Source organism: Ruditapes philippinarum, unplaced genomic scaffold (genome assembly GCF_026571515.1).
Source record: "Ruditapes philippinarum isolate M1 unplaced genomic scaffold, ASM2657151v2 ctg5228_1_1_1_1, whole genome shotgun sequence".
Classification (NCBI taxonomy): Eukaryota; Metazoa; Mollusca; class Bivalvia; order Venerida; family Veneridae; genus Ruditapes; species Ruditapes philippinarum.
Genome location: NW_026859828.1, coordinates 1 through 16,321, shown reverse-complemented (window position 1 = coordinate 16,321; position 16,321 = coordinate 1). Strand labels below are relative to the sequence as shown.

Here is a 16,321-nt window from a genome sequence, read left to right as displayed (position 1 = left end):
AATTAACCATTGCTCTGTTGTAAAGTGGTGTCAACTAGAACAATTCCCTAGAGTCTGGAATATTTCAATATTGTATGAAACAAAACGTCGTTCAGAGCAGAAAATTGGCCGATTCAATCTTATTATACCGTACTTCCATGCATAGAAGCATTTATATGTTTCATGCAAACAGATCAACATACTTCGTTATCCATGCGCACTCGTTGCGTGTACACTTCAGTACTCGTATGTTCCGACAATGACAGATCAGCAAACGTTTAAGAATTTTGAATATTGTAATTCAAAACACATACATGCTTACTATTGGGACTGTGAGCGAGATGACATGGTAGAGGGATTTACTTAAATTACAGGTTACCAACATCGTAAAAAGGAATGAAATAGTGTCCTTTAATGGCTAGCTAGAATTCGGACCATTTTACGGAATGCCGTTAGGGCCATTGCCTATGAATGTGTTGATCTCAAACGCGATAGTCGATAGTACGATGGTGAAATCGCGAAATCACGAAACTACGATGGTGAAAATGCGAAAGTACGATGATGAAAACGCGAAAGTACGATGATGAAAACGCGACAGTACGATACTACGATGATGAAAACGCGATAAACTATCGTGTTTTCACCATCGTACTGTCGCGTTTTCACCATCGTAATTTCGTGATTTCGAGTTTTCATCATCGTACTGTCGTGTTTTCATCATCGTACTATCGTGTTTTCACCATCGTACTATCGCGTTTTCATCATCGTCCTGTCGTGTTTTCATCATCGTACTATCGCGTTTTCACCATCGTACTGTCGTGTTTTCATCATCGTACTATCGCGTTTTCATCATCGTACTATCGCGTTTTCATCATCGTACTATCGTGTTTTCACCATCGTAGTTTCGTGATTTCGTGTTTTCACCATCGTACTGTCGAGTATCGCGTTTCAGATCAAACCATTTATAGGCGGTGGCCCTAACGGCATTCCGTACCCTTTTGCTCAAATATTTTAAAATTTCGTTATATATCAGAAGTTCCATTTTATATGATACCAAGGTGATAATGCACATAGTGTACCATAATCTTTATGTTTGTTTGTTTGTTTCTGTGTGTTTTTTTAAAGCCTATTATACCAGATTTTCGGACATATCTCGGCATGTGACCCACCTTACCGGCTCTCAGTGATAAACAACTTCTGCTCAATTGACCGGCTACTATTCCCAACATGATTGCTGAATCAGCGATGAAAGACAAATGACCATTAAACTCAATGCCCGCGATGTATTGTAACCATGGTAACGGAGAACTTTCAACTCGCTAGAAGATCGAACCAGCGCCTCAAGAATTAATATTAATCAAATGATCGAATATGTGAGGTTTGCATTCTGAAGTACAAAATTATTACCGATGAATATAAATATTCATGTGTCAATGCTTGTATACTTTTAAGTCCAGGCCATTGCATATAGCTTATATTAATTAGTTAATTGAACAGGGGAATATATTTTGCTTTAAACATAACATAAAATGTTTCCGGGAAGTTATTAAAGAAACTGAAAACTCATTTTCAAAACAGAATTCACCCTTTAAAATGAATCTCGGAGATAAAACGGATTGGTCGAGTTATTTTCTTCAACAGTATTTTTTGTGATTTAATGTTCTACCGGGTATTTGATTCTAGTTTGCCAATAGTCTTCCTAGAATAGCTTTTTAAAGAAGACAATTTCCCCACAGGTTGAAAAAAACCTTATTATATATCGTTTCAATGAAATTCAATTGTTAAAGGGAAGTAGTCTATTATAGGAGATCTGTAATAGAATAAAAAAAAATATGCTTTAGCTCCACTTTTCGACGATGTTGGTTATTTTTTTCGCTAAGGTCCATTTTTTCTGAAACTATTAAAAATTTCCTATACATGTTTCAAAAGGGAATGTAATCCTAAATTATTTTTTGCAAAGTTATGCCCCTTTTTCGTCCTGGTTAAACGTTTTGTTAGGATGTTTTTTCTCGGAAACTATCAGTAACATAAAAAGCACTAGAAAGTCAAGGAAATAACACCATTTCAACATCAGATTTGAAAATTTTCTCAGTATATGGGAGAAAACATCCCTCCCACACATACATTTATTCTTCATTTAAGCTTAATTGATCAATGTAATACAAGTAAAACATGCTTATATTATTAACTTTATTTATTATAAACTTTATTTAACACCATCCATACATAGTATTATATAAAATAATTCAATTACATCATTTTACAAATGTGCACTAAATTACAAGAGACTGATAGTAGAAGGGAGGCAACTCTGCAAGGATTTCCAATATCACTTACAGAGTTACCTCTCTTCTCATTCAATATTCAAAGAAGAAACTATTGCTAATCTTGTTCTGAAAGAATGTTCGGTAAAATTGCTTAATAGTGATAACCCTAGTAATGTTCTCTTACTTACATGTACAATATTCTGGCTTAATTGTCAAACACGTGCACACTTTTTCGCCTGTCATATTGTTTTCTGTTGTTTTTGTCAAAATATTTCTCCCAGATGTAAGCCCCAATTCCCCCACAGCTAACCGTATTCCAAATCCGCCCCTGTTTAAAGATCCTGTTACTCAATTGTTTATGGTCTTATATCATAAATATGATGCTCAAATGAAGATTTATCAATATTGTAAGTTCCAAAAAGCATTATATGTAAAGATATAACCGAATTAAGATTTCACGTAAATGAAGGGAGGTAATAGGAAATTTAATTTTTGAAAAAGTCTAATCAAAATATTTCAATAAGAAATGAATGCATGTATTTCAATGATTACTTATAAAGCGTATAAACTTTTGCAGTACATATTTAACATATTCTTTGATGTTTTGAATATATTCTAGAAGAAAGATTATACACATAAATAAAATTTCACTTAATTGTTGTTACATCCTTAATTACAACATACAGGATCTTTAAATGGTTAATTGAATAATATATTGTGTTGCTTGTTACTATACCGGTAATTGCTAAATTAGCAAAGAGATATATCTCCCGTTACAATCAATTTTTGTAATGCACAAGTTCAGCAGCCAAATTTGTTAGTTAAAATGGCAATTTCAAGTATTTACATTTATTACATACTTATTAATGAAATATTGAGAAATATTGATGAAATAAAATGCGTATTTTCATTTTTTCCGTATTTTCATTGAATAAATTATTTTTCACTGCAGTAAAACATATTTTCCGTATTTTCACTGATGTTTTGCCGGACTACTTTCTTTTAAATTCTGCCAGTACACAAAACTAAAGGGAAAGTCTTTCAAATTTTAATGTCAAAAAAGAGTAAACTGTATGTAATAAATAGAAAATTCAAGTTTTTTCTATAACTACATGATTTATTTTCATCTTGTCGCATGAAAATTACCACATTTCATTTGTGACTGCCGCCACTCATGAAATATTTACCACTCGATGAAAATAAATCGTGTATTTATAGAACAAACTTGAATATCCTCTATAAATTATCAATAAATAAAATCAAACAGTTATAAATAAGCATACATATAAACATAGTATCAACAATGAAAATATCTATAACATTGTTAAATCTTAATATATCAGTTTCTTGACTTCAAATGAATACGTTTGTTTTAAACTGTACCATATAAATGTTTGTTAAAGTCAGAACAAAAATCTAATTTTGCCATCACTTTACTCTGTGAGATGTATTTGAAAGTTAACAATTATAATAATAATAAATGAATGTTAAATAGGAATTCGTACAAACACTTTAAAATACTGTAAAACAGAGCTACATTATGTTCAAATCCATTCAATAATGGCATTGCTATAATTGTGACATGATTTAATATGTTGCAATAATGTTTTCATTTCAAACATTAAACTTTGAAATAAAGTCAATTATTACTAGTAAGCACATACAAAATAATAAAAGCAAAACCTATAATTAAAAAAATACACCGAGTATATGATACAAAAAAATCCTGATATTAAGATGAAAATATTTGAATCATCAATGAATATGATAATATACAACATTAAATATTTCTGTGCAAAATAATGCTTTCCTGAGATAACAGTCATAAAAGATGAACACATTTCAAGATATTATATACATAGTATGATGAATGTGATAATATTTACAATTGATTCATAATAGACTATGATTCAACTTGTCTATTCAAGTTTATGCGTGGACTTCGTGGATAAAGAAATATTATAATCACAATAAATTCTAAATCCCTGATATCATTACTATAATAACAAACGTAAAGTTTCTGTATAGAACTAAAACAAGAACTAAAGGCAAAGTGCAAGTGATCGGCAAGGTCATACGGCAGTGCTGCAGAATGTTATATCGAAGGTACTGTGTTTGTGTCTCGGTCAGGCTGAAAAATTATCTCACCGGTCAGGCTGCAAGTTTATCTCACCGGTCAGGCTGCAAGTTTCTCTCACAGGACAGTTATAATATATTAATATCAATATAATATCTATGATAAAACTTTTACAATATACTAGTGTATGTCGGAGTAACATTTATATAGAAAAAAAATCATAAAATAAACTTTTAAACACCTTTGATTCACGGTAATTTATTATCATCATGATTCTATACTGATACTTAAACTTCTGAACACACCATACACCACACGCTTCCTTCTTTACTTCAAGGAATTCACTGATGAATGTAAATTTTGTATTTCAATTAGCTTCTATTTTCGTTGAAGATCAAGGTCTGCCATCCAATGAATGCACCAAATTGTAGTTTTTGGCATCTACACGATTGGCTCATTACCATAACTGTTTAACAAATCAGTAACATCCATAAAATGTTTAAATCATTATCACAATTCTAAAATAAACCAATTTATCACACTCATCACCGCAGACAAAAATTGCGCCGTCATGACAAACCCAGTGGACTTTCAAAGATATTTCTGGTTTAAAGATCAATCATCCCCTGAAATAAAGAAAATTGCAAGCTTTATTTTCAAGATGCAAAGACATTAAACGTAGCATCCTAAACAATTATTACATCCTAACTATAGAGTACAATTTAATCTTTGTGTTTACATATGAAATATCTAACTGAATCAGTCAGGAACAGGTAAAGAATTTCTGATATAGGAACTTACATATGCGACACCAAAATAGTATTGTCTTAATATGCTTAAAAACCTATTAAAATCCATAGGTGTTTGGCGTGTTGATTTGTCACTACCCCCGCCCCCCTCACCCACTCTATTTGGTATATGCTTTTAAACAATTTCCTTCATCCCCCCCCCCAAAAAAAAATTGATATATAAATATTTAGTACTAAATATATATGCATACTTTTTTTATTAAAAGCATATACCAAATATTAAAACATGCTACAAATAAAAAATACTGCAGTTTACATACTTTTGAGAGGCAGGAGGGTTGTAGAGGGGTGAGGGGGTGGGGGGGGCCCGGGGGTTGTGACCAAGCAACGCGCCAAACACCTATGTTAAAAACCACCTTTGAATGAAAAGTAAGTTGAAAAGGGCATAACTCCAAATAATAAATTTCAGAGTTATGCCCCTTTTCTAACAATAGAACCTTGTCATGATAAATAAGCTTTCCAGGTTTCATATTGATACCTTAAACTTTGAAAATGTTGGGTAATGGACTAAATTAAAGTTTTGATTGACAAAAATGATGGCGATTAAAAGTACTCTGCTTTTTTCTGTCAACAGTCGAGCTAAAATTGTGCAAAGCATATACACTGTGTTGTTTCATTTTTACATTATTTACTATTGGACAAAAAAAGCAAATAGAGGTACATGTACAAATGACTTACTTGGTTTGTAGAAAAGCTAGGTCACAGTTTGAGTAGTGCATGTACATGATATCTTTTAAATGCACTGAAACCAAGAAAAACATGTTCACTGTAAATAAAGTTTTAATTGCTGTACTCAATTTTATAAGTTACTGTACTGTTTTACAGTGTGTGTATAGTGCACTAGTATGGAACGCCGTAGCTGCCTTATATAAACACTTCTAAAGTGGTCATGTCCTTTTGACAGATAGTGCTGTGGTTCTGATAAATGGTTATGTGGTTTTAATAAATGGTGATGTCGTTGTGATAGATGGTCCTGTAGTTTAAATAAATGGTCCTGTGGTTTTTAAAAATGGTTATGTCGTTTTGAAAGATGGTGCTGTAGTTTAAATAAATGGTGATGTGGATTTAATAAATGGTGATGTGGATTTAATAAATGGTGCTGTGGTTTTGATAAATGGTTATGTCGTTTTGACAGATGGTGCTGTGGATTTAATAAATGGTGCAGTGGTTTTGATAAATGGTTATGTCGTTTTGAAAGATGGTGCTGTAGTTAAAATAAATGGTGCTGTGGATTTAATCAATGGTGCTGTGGTTTTGATAAATGGTTATGTCGTTTTGACAGATGGTGCAGTGGATTTGATAAATGGTGTTGTGGTTTTGATAAATGGTTATGTCGTTTTGAAAGATGGTGCTGTAGTTAAAATAAATGGTGCTGTGGATTTAATAAGTGGTGCTGTGGTTTTTATAAATGGTTATGTCGTTTTGACAGATGGTGCTGTAGTTTGAATAATAGTGGAATATATAGATTCTACATGTCGGACTGTTTGGGCGAGAGGATTTTCGCTAAAATATTTACTTCAATTTTAAACAACAGGTTTACCCTGAACAAAATACCTCGAAATTAATAAGGATTACAAACCCGAAATGCAAAGGAAGTTCTAAATTTAGAAACACTTGATATTATTCAGACTTTCTGTGTATAACTTCTCCGTGGTACAGTGGTAACGCGCTCGCTTAGTGAGTGAGAGGTCTCGAGTTCGAATCCCAGTCGAGGAAACTTTTTTTGTTGTTAAATTCTTTTTTAAGTGTTTTTGTTAAGGAAGTAGCCATGATATGCAAGGATAAAGTGTGACTGTCGTAAAAAAATGAACATAAAATGATTTTTTGATGCAACTCTAGTTATGCAGAATTCCGTATGTATCAAACTCTGGTGCCTTGCAAAATGAATTATAATGCATAAAAATAAACCTATACAGGAAAATGCATACAGATATACAGTACGATTTAGATTGCAAAGATCAGAAAATACCACAGAACTTGCAGCCCTTTGATTCTTTATAAATATTTATAAATGCTTATAGTAAGCTCCAGGATTATTTACATCTGTGTTAAACAACAGTTAAAGTCGTTACAAGCCCTAATTTAGAATAATATGGTTTTCTTCAGCCCGTTCACATATAAATTCACCGTGGCTGAAGGGTTTTCGGGCTCGCTTAGGAAGCGAGAGGTCTGGAGTTCAAATCCCAGTAAAGGTAACTCATTTTTTTTCATATTGTTAAAGTCAAATAAACATTGGATTGAATATCAGTGTTGCAATTAGTCTTATAGCCAATTTACTACAATTAAAACGCTGGGAAGCATTTATGGAACGCCATAGCTGCCTTATATAAACACTTCTAAAGTGGTCATGTCCTTTTGACAGATAGTGCCGTGGTTCTGATAAATGGTTATGTGGTTTTAATAAAGGGTGATGTAGTTGTGATAGATAGTCCTGTTGTTTAAGTAAATGGTGCTGTGGTTTTGATAAATGGTGATGTCGTTTTGACAGATGGTGTTGTAGTTTAAATAAATGGTGCTGTGGATTTAATAAATGGTGCTGTGGTTTTGATAAATGGTGATGTCGTTTTGACAGATGGTGCTGTAGTTTGGGTAAATGGTGCTGTGGTTTTGATAAATGGTGATGTTGTTTTGACAGATGGTGCTGTAGTTTAAATAAATGGTGCTGTGGATTTAATAAATGGTGCTGTGGATTTGATAAATGGTGATGTCGTTTTGACAGATGGTGCTGTAGTTTAAGTAAATGGTGCTGTGGTTTTGATGAATGGTGATGTCGTTTTGACAGCTGGTGCTGTAGTTTACATAAATGGTGCTGTGGATTTAATAATTGGTGCTGTGGTTTTGATAAATGGTGATGTCGTTTTGACAGATGGTGCTGTAGTTTAAGTAAATAGTGCTGTGGTTTTGATAAATGGTGATGTCGTTTTGACAGATGGTGCTGTAGTTTAAATAAATGGTGCTGTGGATTTTATAAATGTTGCTGTGGTTTTGATAAATGGTGATGTCGTTTTGACAGATGCTGCTGTAGTTTAAGTAAATGGTGCTGTGGTTTTGATAAATGGTGATGTCGTTTTGACAGGTGGTGCTGTAGTTTCAATAAATGGTGTTGTGGTTTTTGATAAATGGTGCTGTAGTTTAAGTAAATGGTGCTGTGGTTTCAATAAATGGTGCTGTCGTTTTGACAGATGGTGCTGTAGTTTAAGTAAATGGTGCTGTGGTTTTGATAAATGGTGCTGTGGTTTTGATAAATGGTGCTGTAGTTTAAGTAAATGGTGCTGTAGTTTCAATAAATGGTGCTGTCGTTTTGACAGATGGTGCTGTAGTTTAAGTAAATGGTGCTGTGGTTTTGATAAATGGTGATGTCGTTTTGATAAATGGTGATGTCGTTTTGACAGATGGTGCTGTAGTTTAAGTAAAATGGTGCTGTGGTTTTGATAAATGGTGCTGTGGATTTTATAAATGGTGCTGTGGTTTTGATAAATGGTGATGTCGTTTTGACAGATGGTGCTGTAGTTTAAGTAAAAGGTGCTGTGGTTTTGATAAATGGTGATGTCGTTTTGACAGGTGGTGCTGTAGTTTCAATAAATGGTGCTGTTGTTTTGATAAATGGTGCTGTAGTTTAAGTAAATGGTGCTGTGGTTTCAATAAATGGTGCTGTCGTTTTGACAGATGGTGCTGTAGTTTAAGTAAATGGTGCTGTGGTTTTAATAAATGGTGCTGTGGTTTTGATAAATGGTGCTGTAGTTTAAGTAAATGGTGCTGTAGTTTCAATAAATGGTGCTGTCGTTTTGACAGATGGTGCTGTAGTTTAATTAAATGGTGCTGTGGTTTTGATAAATGGTGATGTCGTTTTGACAGGTGGTGCTGTAGTTTCAATAAATGGTGCTGTGGTTTTGATAAATGGTGATGTCGTTTTGACAGATGGTGCTGTGGTTTTGTTAGCTGGTTTTGTCATTTTGATTATGGTTATGTAATTATATATATGGTGCTGTTGTTTTGATACATGGTGATGCAGTAATGATAAATGGTGAGCTCGTTTTGATATATGGTGGTGTCACTTTGGTACCTGGTGTTGTCATTTTATATATGGTGCTGTTGTTTTTATAAATGGTGCTGTAATTTTGCTATATGGTGATGTTTGTTTTTATCAATGGTTATGTTGTTTTTTATAAATAGTGCTGTAATTTTGCTGTATGGTGATGGTGTTTTTATAAATGGTTATACTATTTTGATGTATGGTGATGTTGTTTTTTATAAATGGTTATACTATTTTGCTGTATGGTGATGTTGTTTTTATAAATGGTTATACTTTTTTTGATGTATGGTGATGTTGTTTTAATAAATGGTTATACTATTTTGATATATGGTGATGTTCTTTTTATAAATGGTTATACTATTTTGATGTATGGTGATGTTTGTTTTTATAAATGGTTATACTATTTGCTACATGATGATGTTCTTTTATAAATGGTTATACTATTTTGCTATGTGGTGATGTTCTGTTTATACATGGTGATACTATTTTGATGTATGGTTCTGTGATTTTTTATTACGATGATGATGAACTATTTATAGATGACCTGTTTGTTTATCGGAACATTGTGATTGGTTATTTTAAAAAATGGAGACGTTTTTGCGCCAAATTCTATACACTCTTATCTGAGCTTTATCACATCTTGACTGTTATTTATCCCCAAATATTTCATTTCCTGCATAGATAATTTGCAGACAAAATCAGGCGTGATCCTTTCATTTTCAAACATTGTCCACAAGTTACCCATTCCAAGGTTTTTCAAAATTGCTTCCCTTGTTTTCCACCACTTAAACATTTCAACTTTAATTTTAATTTATTAATCTCAGAGAAAAACATTTAACCCTTTCCTTGATGAGCAAATTGTCAAAAATGGCCGTTTTCATTGGAAAACCTCCTGTTAAAAGTTCAAATTGCTATGGAACTATGAAAAATGCTTCGATACTGATGAAAATTAGCACAAATGTTGACTGGACAATAGCCTCTGTACATGTAACAGCATGCTCAATCTTAAATTTCCTGTAAAATTGGCAAAGGGGGAACGTCTCAAAATTGCCAAAAATCACTATTTTGCATTGTTTTTTTTTTCATCAAAAACTAACTTCAAAGTGCTGCAACTCTCATGGATTGAGATAGAGCAAATAGGCTTTTATTTATCAGCGTGGTTATGTGTTATCCTTTTTTAGCGATTCGAACATAGAGCCATTTTAGTCACTAGTCACAACTGTCAAAATTTCTTTGATAGATGAGGGGGACACATCCCCTCTTCTAGAGAACTATCCACCTTTGATGACTCAAATTTGATGAGTAGGCGATAGGCGCCAAAAAATAAGTAGGTCACACTTTAACACACCATTTCTCATAACAGTCAAACCTTCTAAAGAGTACCGTGATGTGGTGACAAGGAGAGTTATATTGAGTATATGCAACTTTTATATCCGTACACTGCCTATAGTGAGGCACCAATCACAAAATGAAGAGGGGGGGGAGGTCGAAAAGCCGTCAAATTATCGTCTATAAGGGGTAAAGTTTATTGAAACGACAAAATTACAGCACCATCTAACAAAACGACATAACCATTTATCAAAATTACAGCACCATCTATAAATAGCACCATCTAAACAAAACGACATCACCATTTATCAAAATTACAGCACCATCTATACATATCACAGCACCATCTAACAAAATGACATAACCATTTATCAAATCGACAGCACCATCTAACAAAATGACATAACCATTTATCAAAATAACAGCACCATCTATAAAAATCACAGCACCATCTAACAAAACGACATAACAACTTATCAAAATAACAGCACCATCTATAAAAAACCACATCACCATCTAACAAAACGACATAACCATTTATCAAAATTACAGCACCATCTATAACAACCACAGCCCCATCTTACAAAGCGAGATAACCATTTATCAAATCGACAGCACCATCTTACAAAACGAGTTAACCATTTATCCAATTCACAGCACCGTCTATTGAAACGACATCACCAGGTATCAAAATTACAAGCAACATCATTAAAACTCACAACACCGTTTAACAAAACTACAGCATCATCTATCAATTCGACTTCGCCATTTATCAAAACGACATCACCATATGTAAAAACGACATCACCATCGATCAGTGCTACAGCACAATATTTCAATATAGACTTAACCAAGTATTGAAATCACAGCACCATTTATTAAAATGACATCACTATATATCAAAATCACTGCACCGTTTATAACATGACTGCACCATATATGTAGATTACATGATCATCTATCTGAACGACATCACCATATATGAAAATAACATCACCATTTATCAAAACCATAGCACCATCTATAAAACGACATCACCATTTATCCAAAGGACATCACGACTTGATAAGAGTGAATATAAGGCAGCTATGGCGTTCCATAAGCATTGGTGGCACTATACATATAATCTCACAACCTGCACCTTTCTTACATTCTGAGACCCAAACAAATTCAGCGCCTTCTGTGCTTTGATTTTTATAAATGGTGATGTAATTTTGCTATATGGTGATGTTGTTTTTATAAATGGTTATACTATTTTGATATATGGTGATGTTCTATTTATAAATGACGATACTATTTTAATGTATGGTGATGTTCTTTTTATAAATGGTCATACTATTCTGATGTACGATGATGTTCTTTTTATAAATGGTTATACTATTTTGCTATGTGGTAATGTTCTTTTTATACATGGTGATACTATTTTGATGTATGGTTCTGTTATTTTTTATTACGATGATGATGATCTATTTATAGATGACCTGTTTGTTTACTGGAACATTTTGATCGGTTATTTTAAGTTATGGAGACCTTTGTTTTTCGCCAACTTTTATACACTCTAATCTGAGTTTCATCATATCTTGACTGTTATTTATTCTAAAGTATTTCATTTCCTGTATAGATAACTTGCAGACAAAATCAGGCATGATCTTTTCATATTCAAAAAATGTCCACAAGTAAAAGGTTTTTTCAAAACTGCTTCCATTGTTTTTCATCAGTTAAACATTTCAATTTTTATTTTAATTTATCAATCTCAGAGAAAAACATTTAACTCTGTCCTTCATGAGCATATTGTGAAAAATGGCCGTTTTCATTGAAAAGCCTCCTGTTACAAGTTCAACTGCTATGGAACTATGAAAAATGCTTTGATACTGATGAAAATTGGCACAAGTGTTGACTGGACAATAGCCTGTGTCTTAAATTTCCTGTAACATTGGCAACAGGGGACGTCTCAAAAATTGCCAAAAAATCACTTTTTTGCATTGTTTTTCTTTCCATCAAAACAAACTAAGTTCAAAGTGCTGCAACTTCTCAATGGAATGAGATGGAGCTAAAGGCTTTTCAGCGTTGGTTACACGTTACCTTACGATCGACCTGAGGCTATTTTAGCCTGTCACATGTCCAAAATTTTCTTGGCGATGAGGGCGACTGTTGCCTACTTCAACCCCCCCCCCCCCCAAAAAAAAAACAAAACAGAAGAGGGCACATCCCCTTGATGTACCATTTTGATGGGGGCGGCGCCGAAAAAATGGTCACTTTTTTAACAACATTTCTCAAACGAAAAACAGTGTCTAGGGCCTAAATAGGACATTTTTTCACTGTTTAATGCCTCAAAAAGGGGAGGGGGTCTACAAGCCGTCATTTGCAAAACACGTCTATAATTATGAGGTAAAGGGTTAAAGGAGGTTTCGCCATATTTTTCTCAGAAATAAGTAAATGACCATCTCCACAGTTCAGAAAGACATCACCATGTACAAAAATCACAGCACCATGTATAAAATGACAACACCATATACCAAAACAGTATAACCATATACCAAACGGCATAACAGCATTTCAAAACGACATTACCATTTATCAAAAACACAGAACTATTGATTAAAACCACCTCACCATTTATCAAATCCATAGCACGGTCTATTGAAACGAGATAACCATTTATCAAAATTACAGCACCATCTAACAAATCGACATAACCATTTATCAAAATTACAGTACCATATATAAATACCACAGGGCCATCTTACAAAACAACATAACCATTTATCAAAATTACTGCACCATCTATAACAACCATTACATCAACTAAAAGGACGACCTAACCATTTATCAAATCCACAGCACCATCTTACAAAACGACATAACCATTTATCAAAATTAGGGCACCATCTTTAACAACCATAGCATCAACTAAAAGAACGACCTTACCATTTATCAAATCGACAGCACCATCTAACAAATCCACATAACCATTTATCAAAATTACAGCACCATTTATAACAACCACAGCACCATCTTACAAAACGACATAACCATTTATCAAAATTACAGCCCTATCTATAACAACCACAGCACCATCTAACAAAACGAGATAACCATTTATCAAAATAACAGCACCATCTATAACAACCACAGCACCATCTAACAAAACGACATAACCATTTATCAAAATTACAGTACCATATATAAATACCACAGGACCATCTTACAAAACGACATAACCATTTATCAAAATTACTGCACCATCTATAACAACCATTGCATCAACTAAAAGGACGACCTAACCATTTATCAAATCCACAGCACCATCTTACAAAACGACATAACCATTTATCAAAATTATAGCACCATCTGTAACAACCACAGCACCATCTAACAAAACGACATAACCATTTATCAAAATTACAGCACAATCTAACAAATCGACATAACCATTTATCAAAATTACAGCACTATCTATAACAACCACAGCACCATCTAACAAAACGAGATAACCATTTATCAAATTCACAGCACCGTCTTTTAACATGACTGCACCATATATCTAAATTACATCACCATCTATCTGAACGACATCACCATATATGAAAATAACATCACCATCTATAACAACCACAGCACCATCTAACAAAACGACATAACCATTTATCAAAATTACAGCACCATCTATAACAACCATAGCATCAACTAAAAGAACGACCTAACCATTTATCAAATCGACAGCACCATCTAACGAAACGACATAACCATTTATCAAAATAACAGCACCTTCTATAAAAACCACAGCACCATCTTACAAAACGAGATCACCATTTATCAAATTTACAGCACCGTCTTTTAACATGACTGCACCATAAATCTAAATTACATCACCATCTATCTGAACGACATCACCATATATGAAAATAACATCACCATCTATCAAAACCATAGCACCATATTCTATAGAAACGACATCATCATTTATCCAAAGGACATCACGACTTGATAAGAGTAAATATAAGGCAGCTATGGCGTTCCATACACTAGCTTAAGGTCTTTAACATATACTGTTATGAATGCACAAATTTGATACTAATTGATACACATAGTCTCTTAATAAATATAAAATAAAGATGCTTTGGCTTTACACAAAGTCTTTGAGATATGTGATGCTTTAAATTCTACACACTTTAAGTAAACACACTATGAATATAAAGTGTCATTAAAAAACTGGTTTATATGTTCTTTTATTATTGAAGAAGACATGTTCAGTAAGAATTCTACAGATTTCAATATTTTTTTTGCAAAAAAATATTTTACTCAAGGATGAGCATGGACTGTATCTTTAAGCTAGATTCATGCCATTTTTAAAATTCTTACATAAATACTTGATTTCTAAATTTTAAAAGAATGATATCCAAATAAATAAATACTTTACAAATCTTAGCTAAAATACAGTAAAAATATATGAGTAAAAACTACTGACCTGTAACCTTTCCACATATAAGATCAATCATCATTTGAAATTAGGATACTTCCATTGTGTGTTCATCATTTAAAGAATAATTCCTTTGTTTTAATAATGCCACTTTAGTGTTATAGTTTTCTATCTAACTAAAATATGTATGAAGTTTAAAACGTAAATGTTTTTTTCATTCCATTCATATCCTTACTATAAAACATTCACCTGAGAATATTGATTAAATAAAATGATGTCTATTTCACCTGTCATTAGTCTCATAATCTATTTATAAATTGTTTCTCCAAGTTCATTTAAGGTTACTCAGTACTTGCTGTTGATGTTTTAAACTCAAACAGGTACACTCCAGACTTCAAGGTGCCATCATATGTGACCACAAAATTGTCTGATTGTTTTATAAATGTTTTAAAGTTTTCAAATTCTGTTTCTGGTTTTATATCACAACCTTCCATACCTACTGTCACTGTATGTGGTAGTTTGTTTATAACAGTAATGAGATCATGTAACACTGAACAAGACATTGTTATAATATAAAACAAGTTAACACGTTCAATATTGATCATTTGAGGTGACAGTGTTAATGATCTTTCACCTAGATTCATTCTCACCAAACTAACATATTTCACATGATATAACAATGGAACTGTTTGTAACATTGTTTCTATGTCACTGGAAGATCTTAGATCAACACATCTAAATGTTTGTAGTTTATTGGCTGCTGGTAGTTGACTGAGATAAGATGACACAACACCAGGTTTATATAATTCACCTACAATACATTCCTCTAACAATGATACATCCATGTTTAATTGTGACACAGGTATATAGCTCAATCCTAAATTTCTTAGTTGTGAATGTTGAGACAGGTCAAGGTTGAATCCCCTACATGAAGTATCATGATCACTACAGTTTAAACTGTACAATATTATTTCTTTCATTGATTTTTTACTAGTGAGGAAATTTAACAATGTCTCCATTACCTCGTGGGTCATAGTGAAACAGTCTATATATAAACACTCCAGGTGTTGTAATTTTACCAGTCCTCCATTTATCTCTGCAGACAGCCGGCAACGTTTTCCTACAAATTGATGATTTTCCCATTTACATGAACTCACAGTTAAACATTTTAAAGGCTTCAATAACAAGCTCATTATTTCCTCTTCTACAATGTCACTTTGATAGTATAATTTCTCTATATGTGGAAGGTGAGAGAGTGTAAACAAACTGATAATTTCTTGTAGATTACAAATACCTTTATTTTGTATCATTATTGATTTTATGTTGTTCTTTATTTTGTTGACACAGATTTTGTAATTGACTGAAGTAGTTTTGTTGTTGACAATTTTCATTAATGATGAAATCTTG

At 33.0% G+C, this 16,321-nt stretch overlaps 1 protein-coding gene across 1 annotated transcript; it reads right to left on the bottom strand.

Annotated features, from left to right (window-relative positions):
* Window positions 1–5,791: 5,791 nt before the first annotated feature.
* On the bottom strand, window positions 5,792–16,309 carry LOC132758034 (uncharacterized). Its single transcript, XM_060749552.1, has 2 exons — window positions 14,963–16,309; window positions 5,792–5,874 (listed from the first exon to the last, which is right to left on the bottom strand). The coding sequence occupies exon 1, from the start codon at window positions 16,303–16,305 to the stop codon at window positions 15,256–15,258; it is 1,050 nt and encodes a 349-aa protein (XP_060605535.1). The 5' UTR covers window positions 16,306–16,309; the 3' UTR covers window positions 5,792–5,874; window positions 14,963–15,255.
* Window positions 16,310–16,321: the final 12 nt, after the last annotated feature.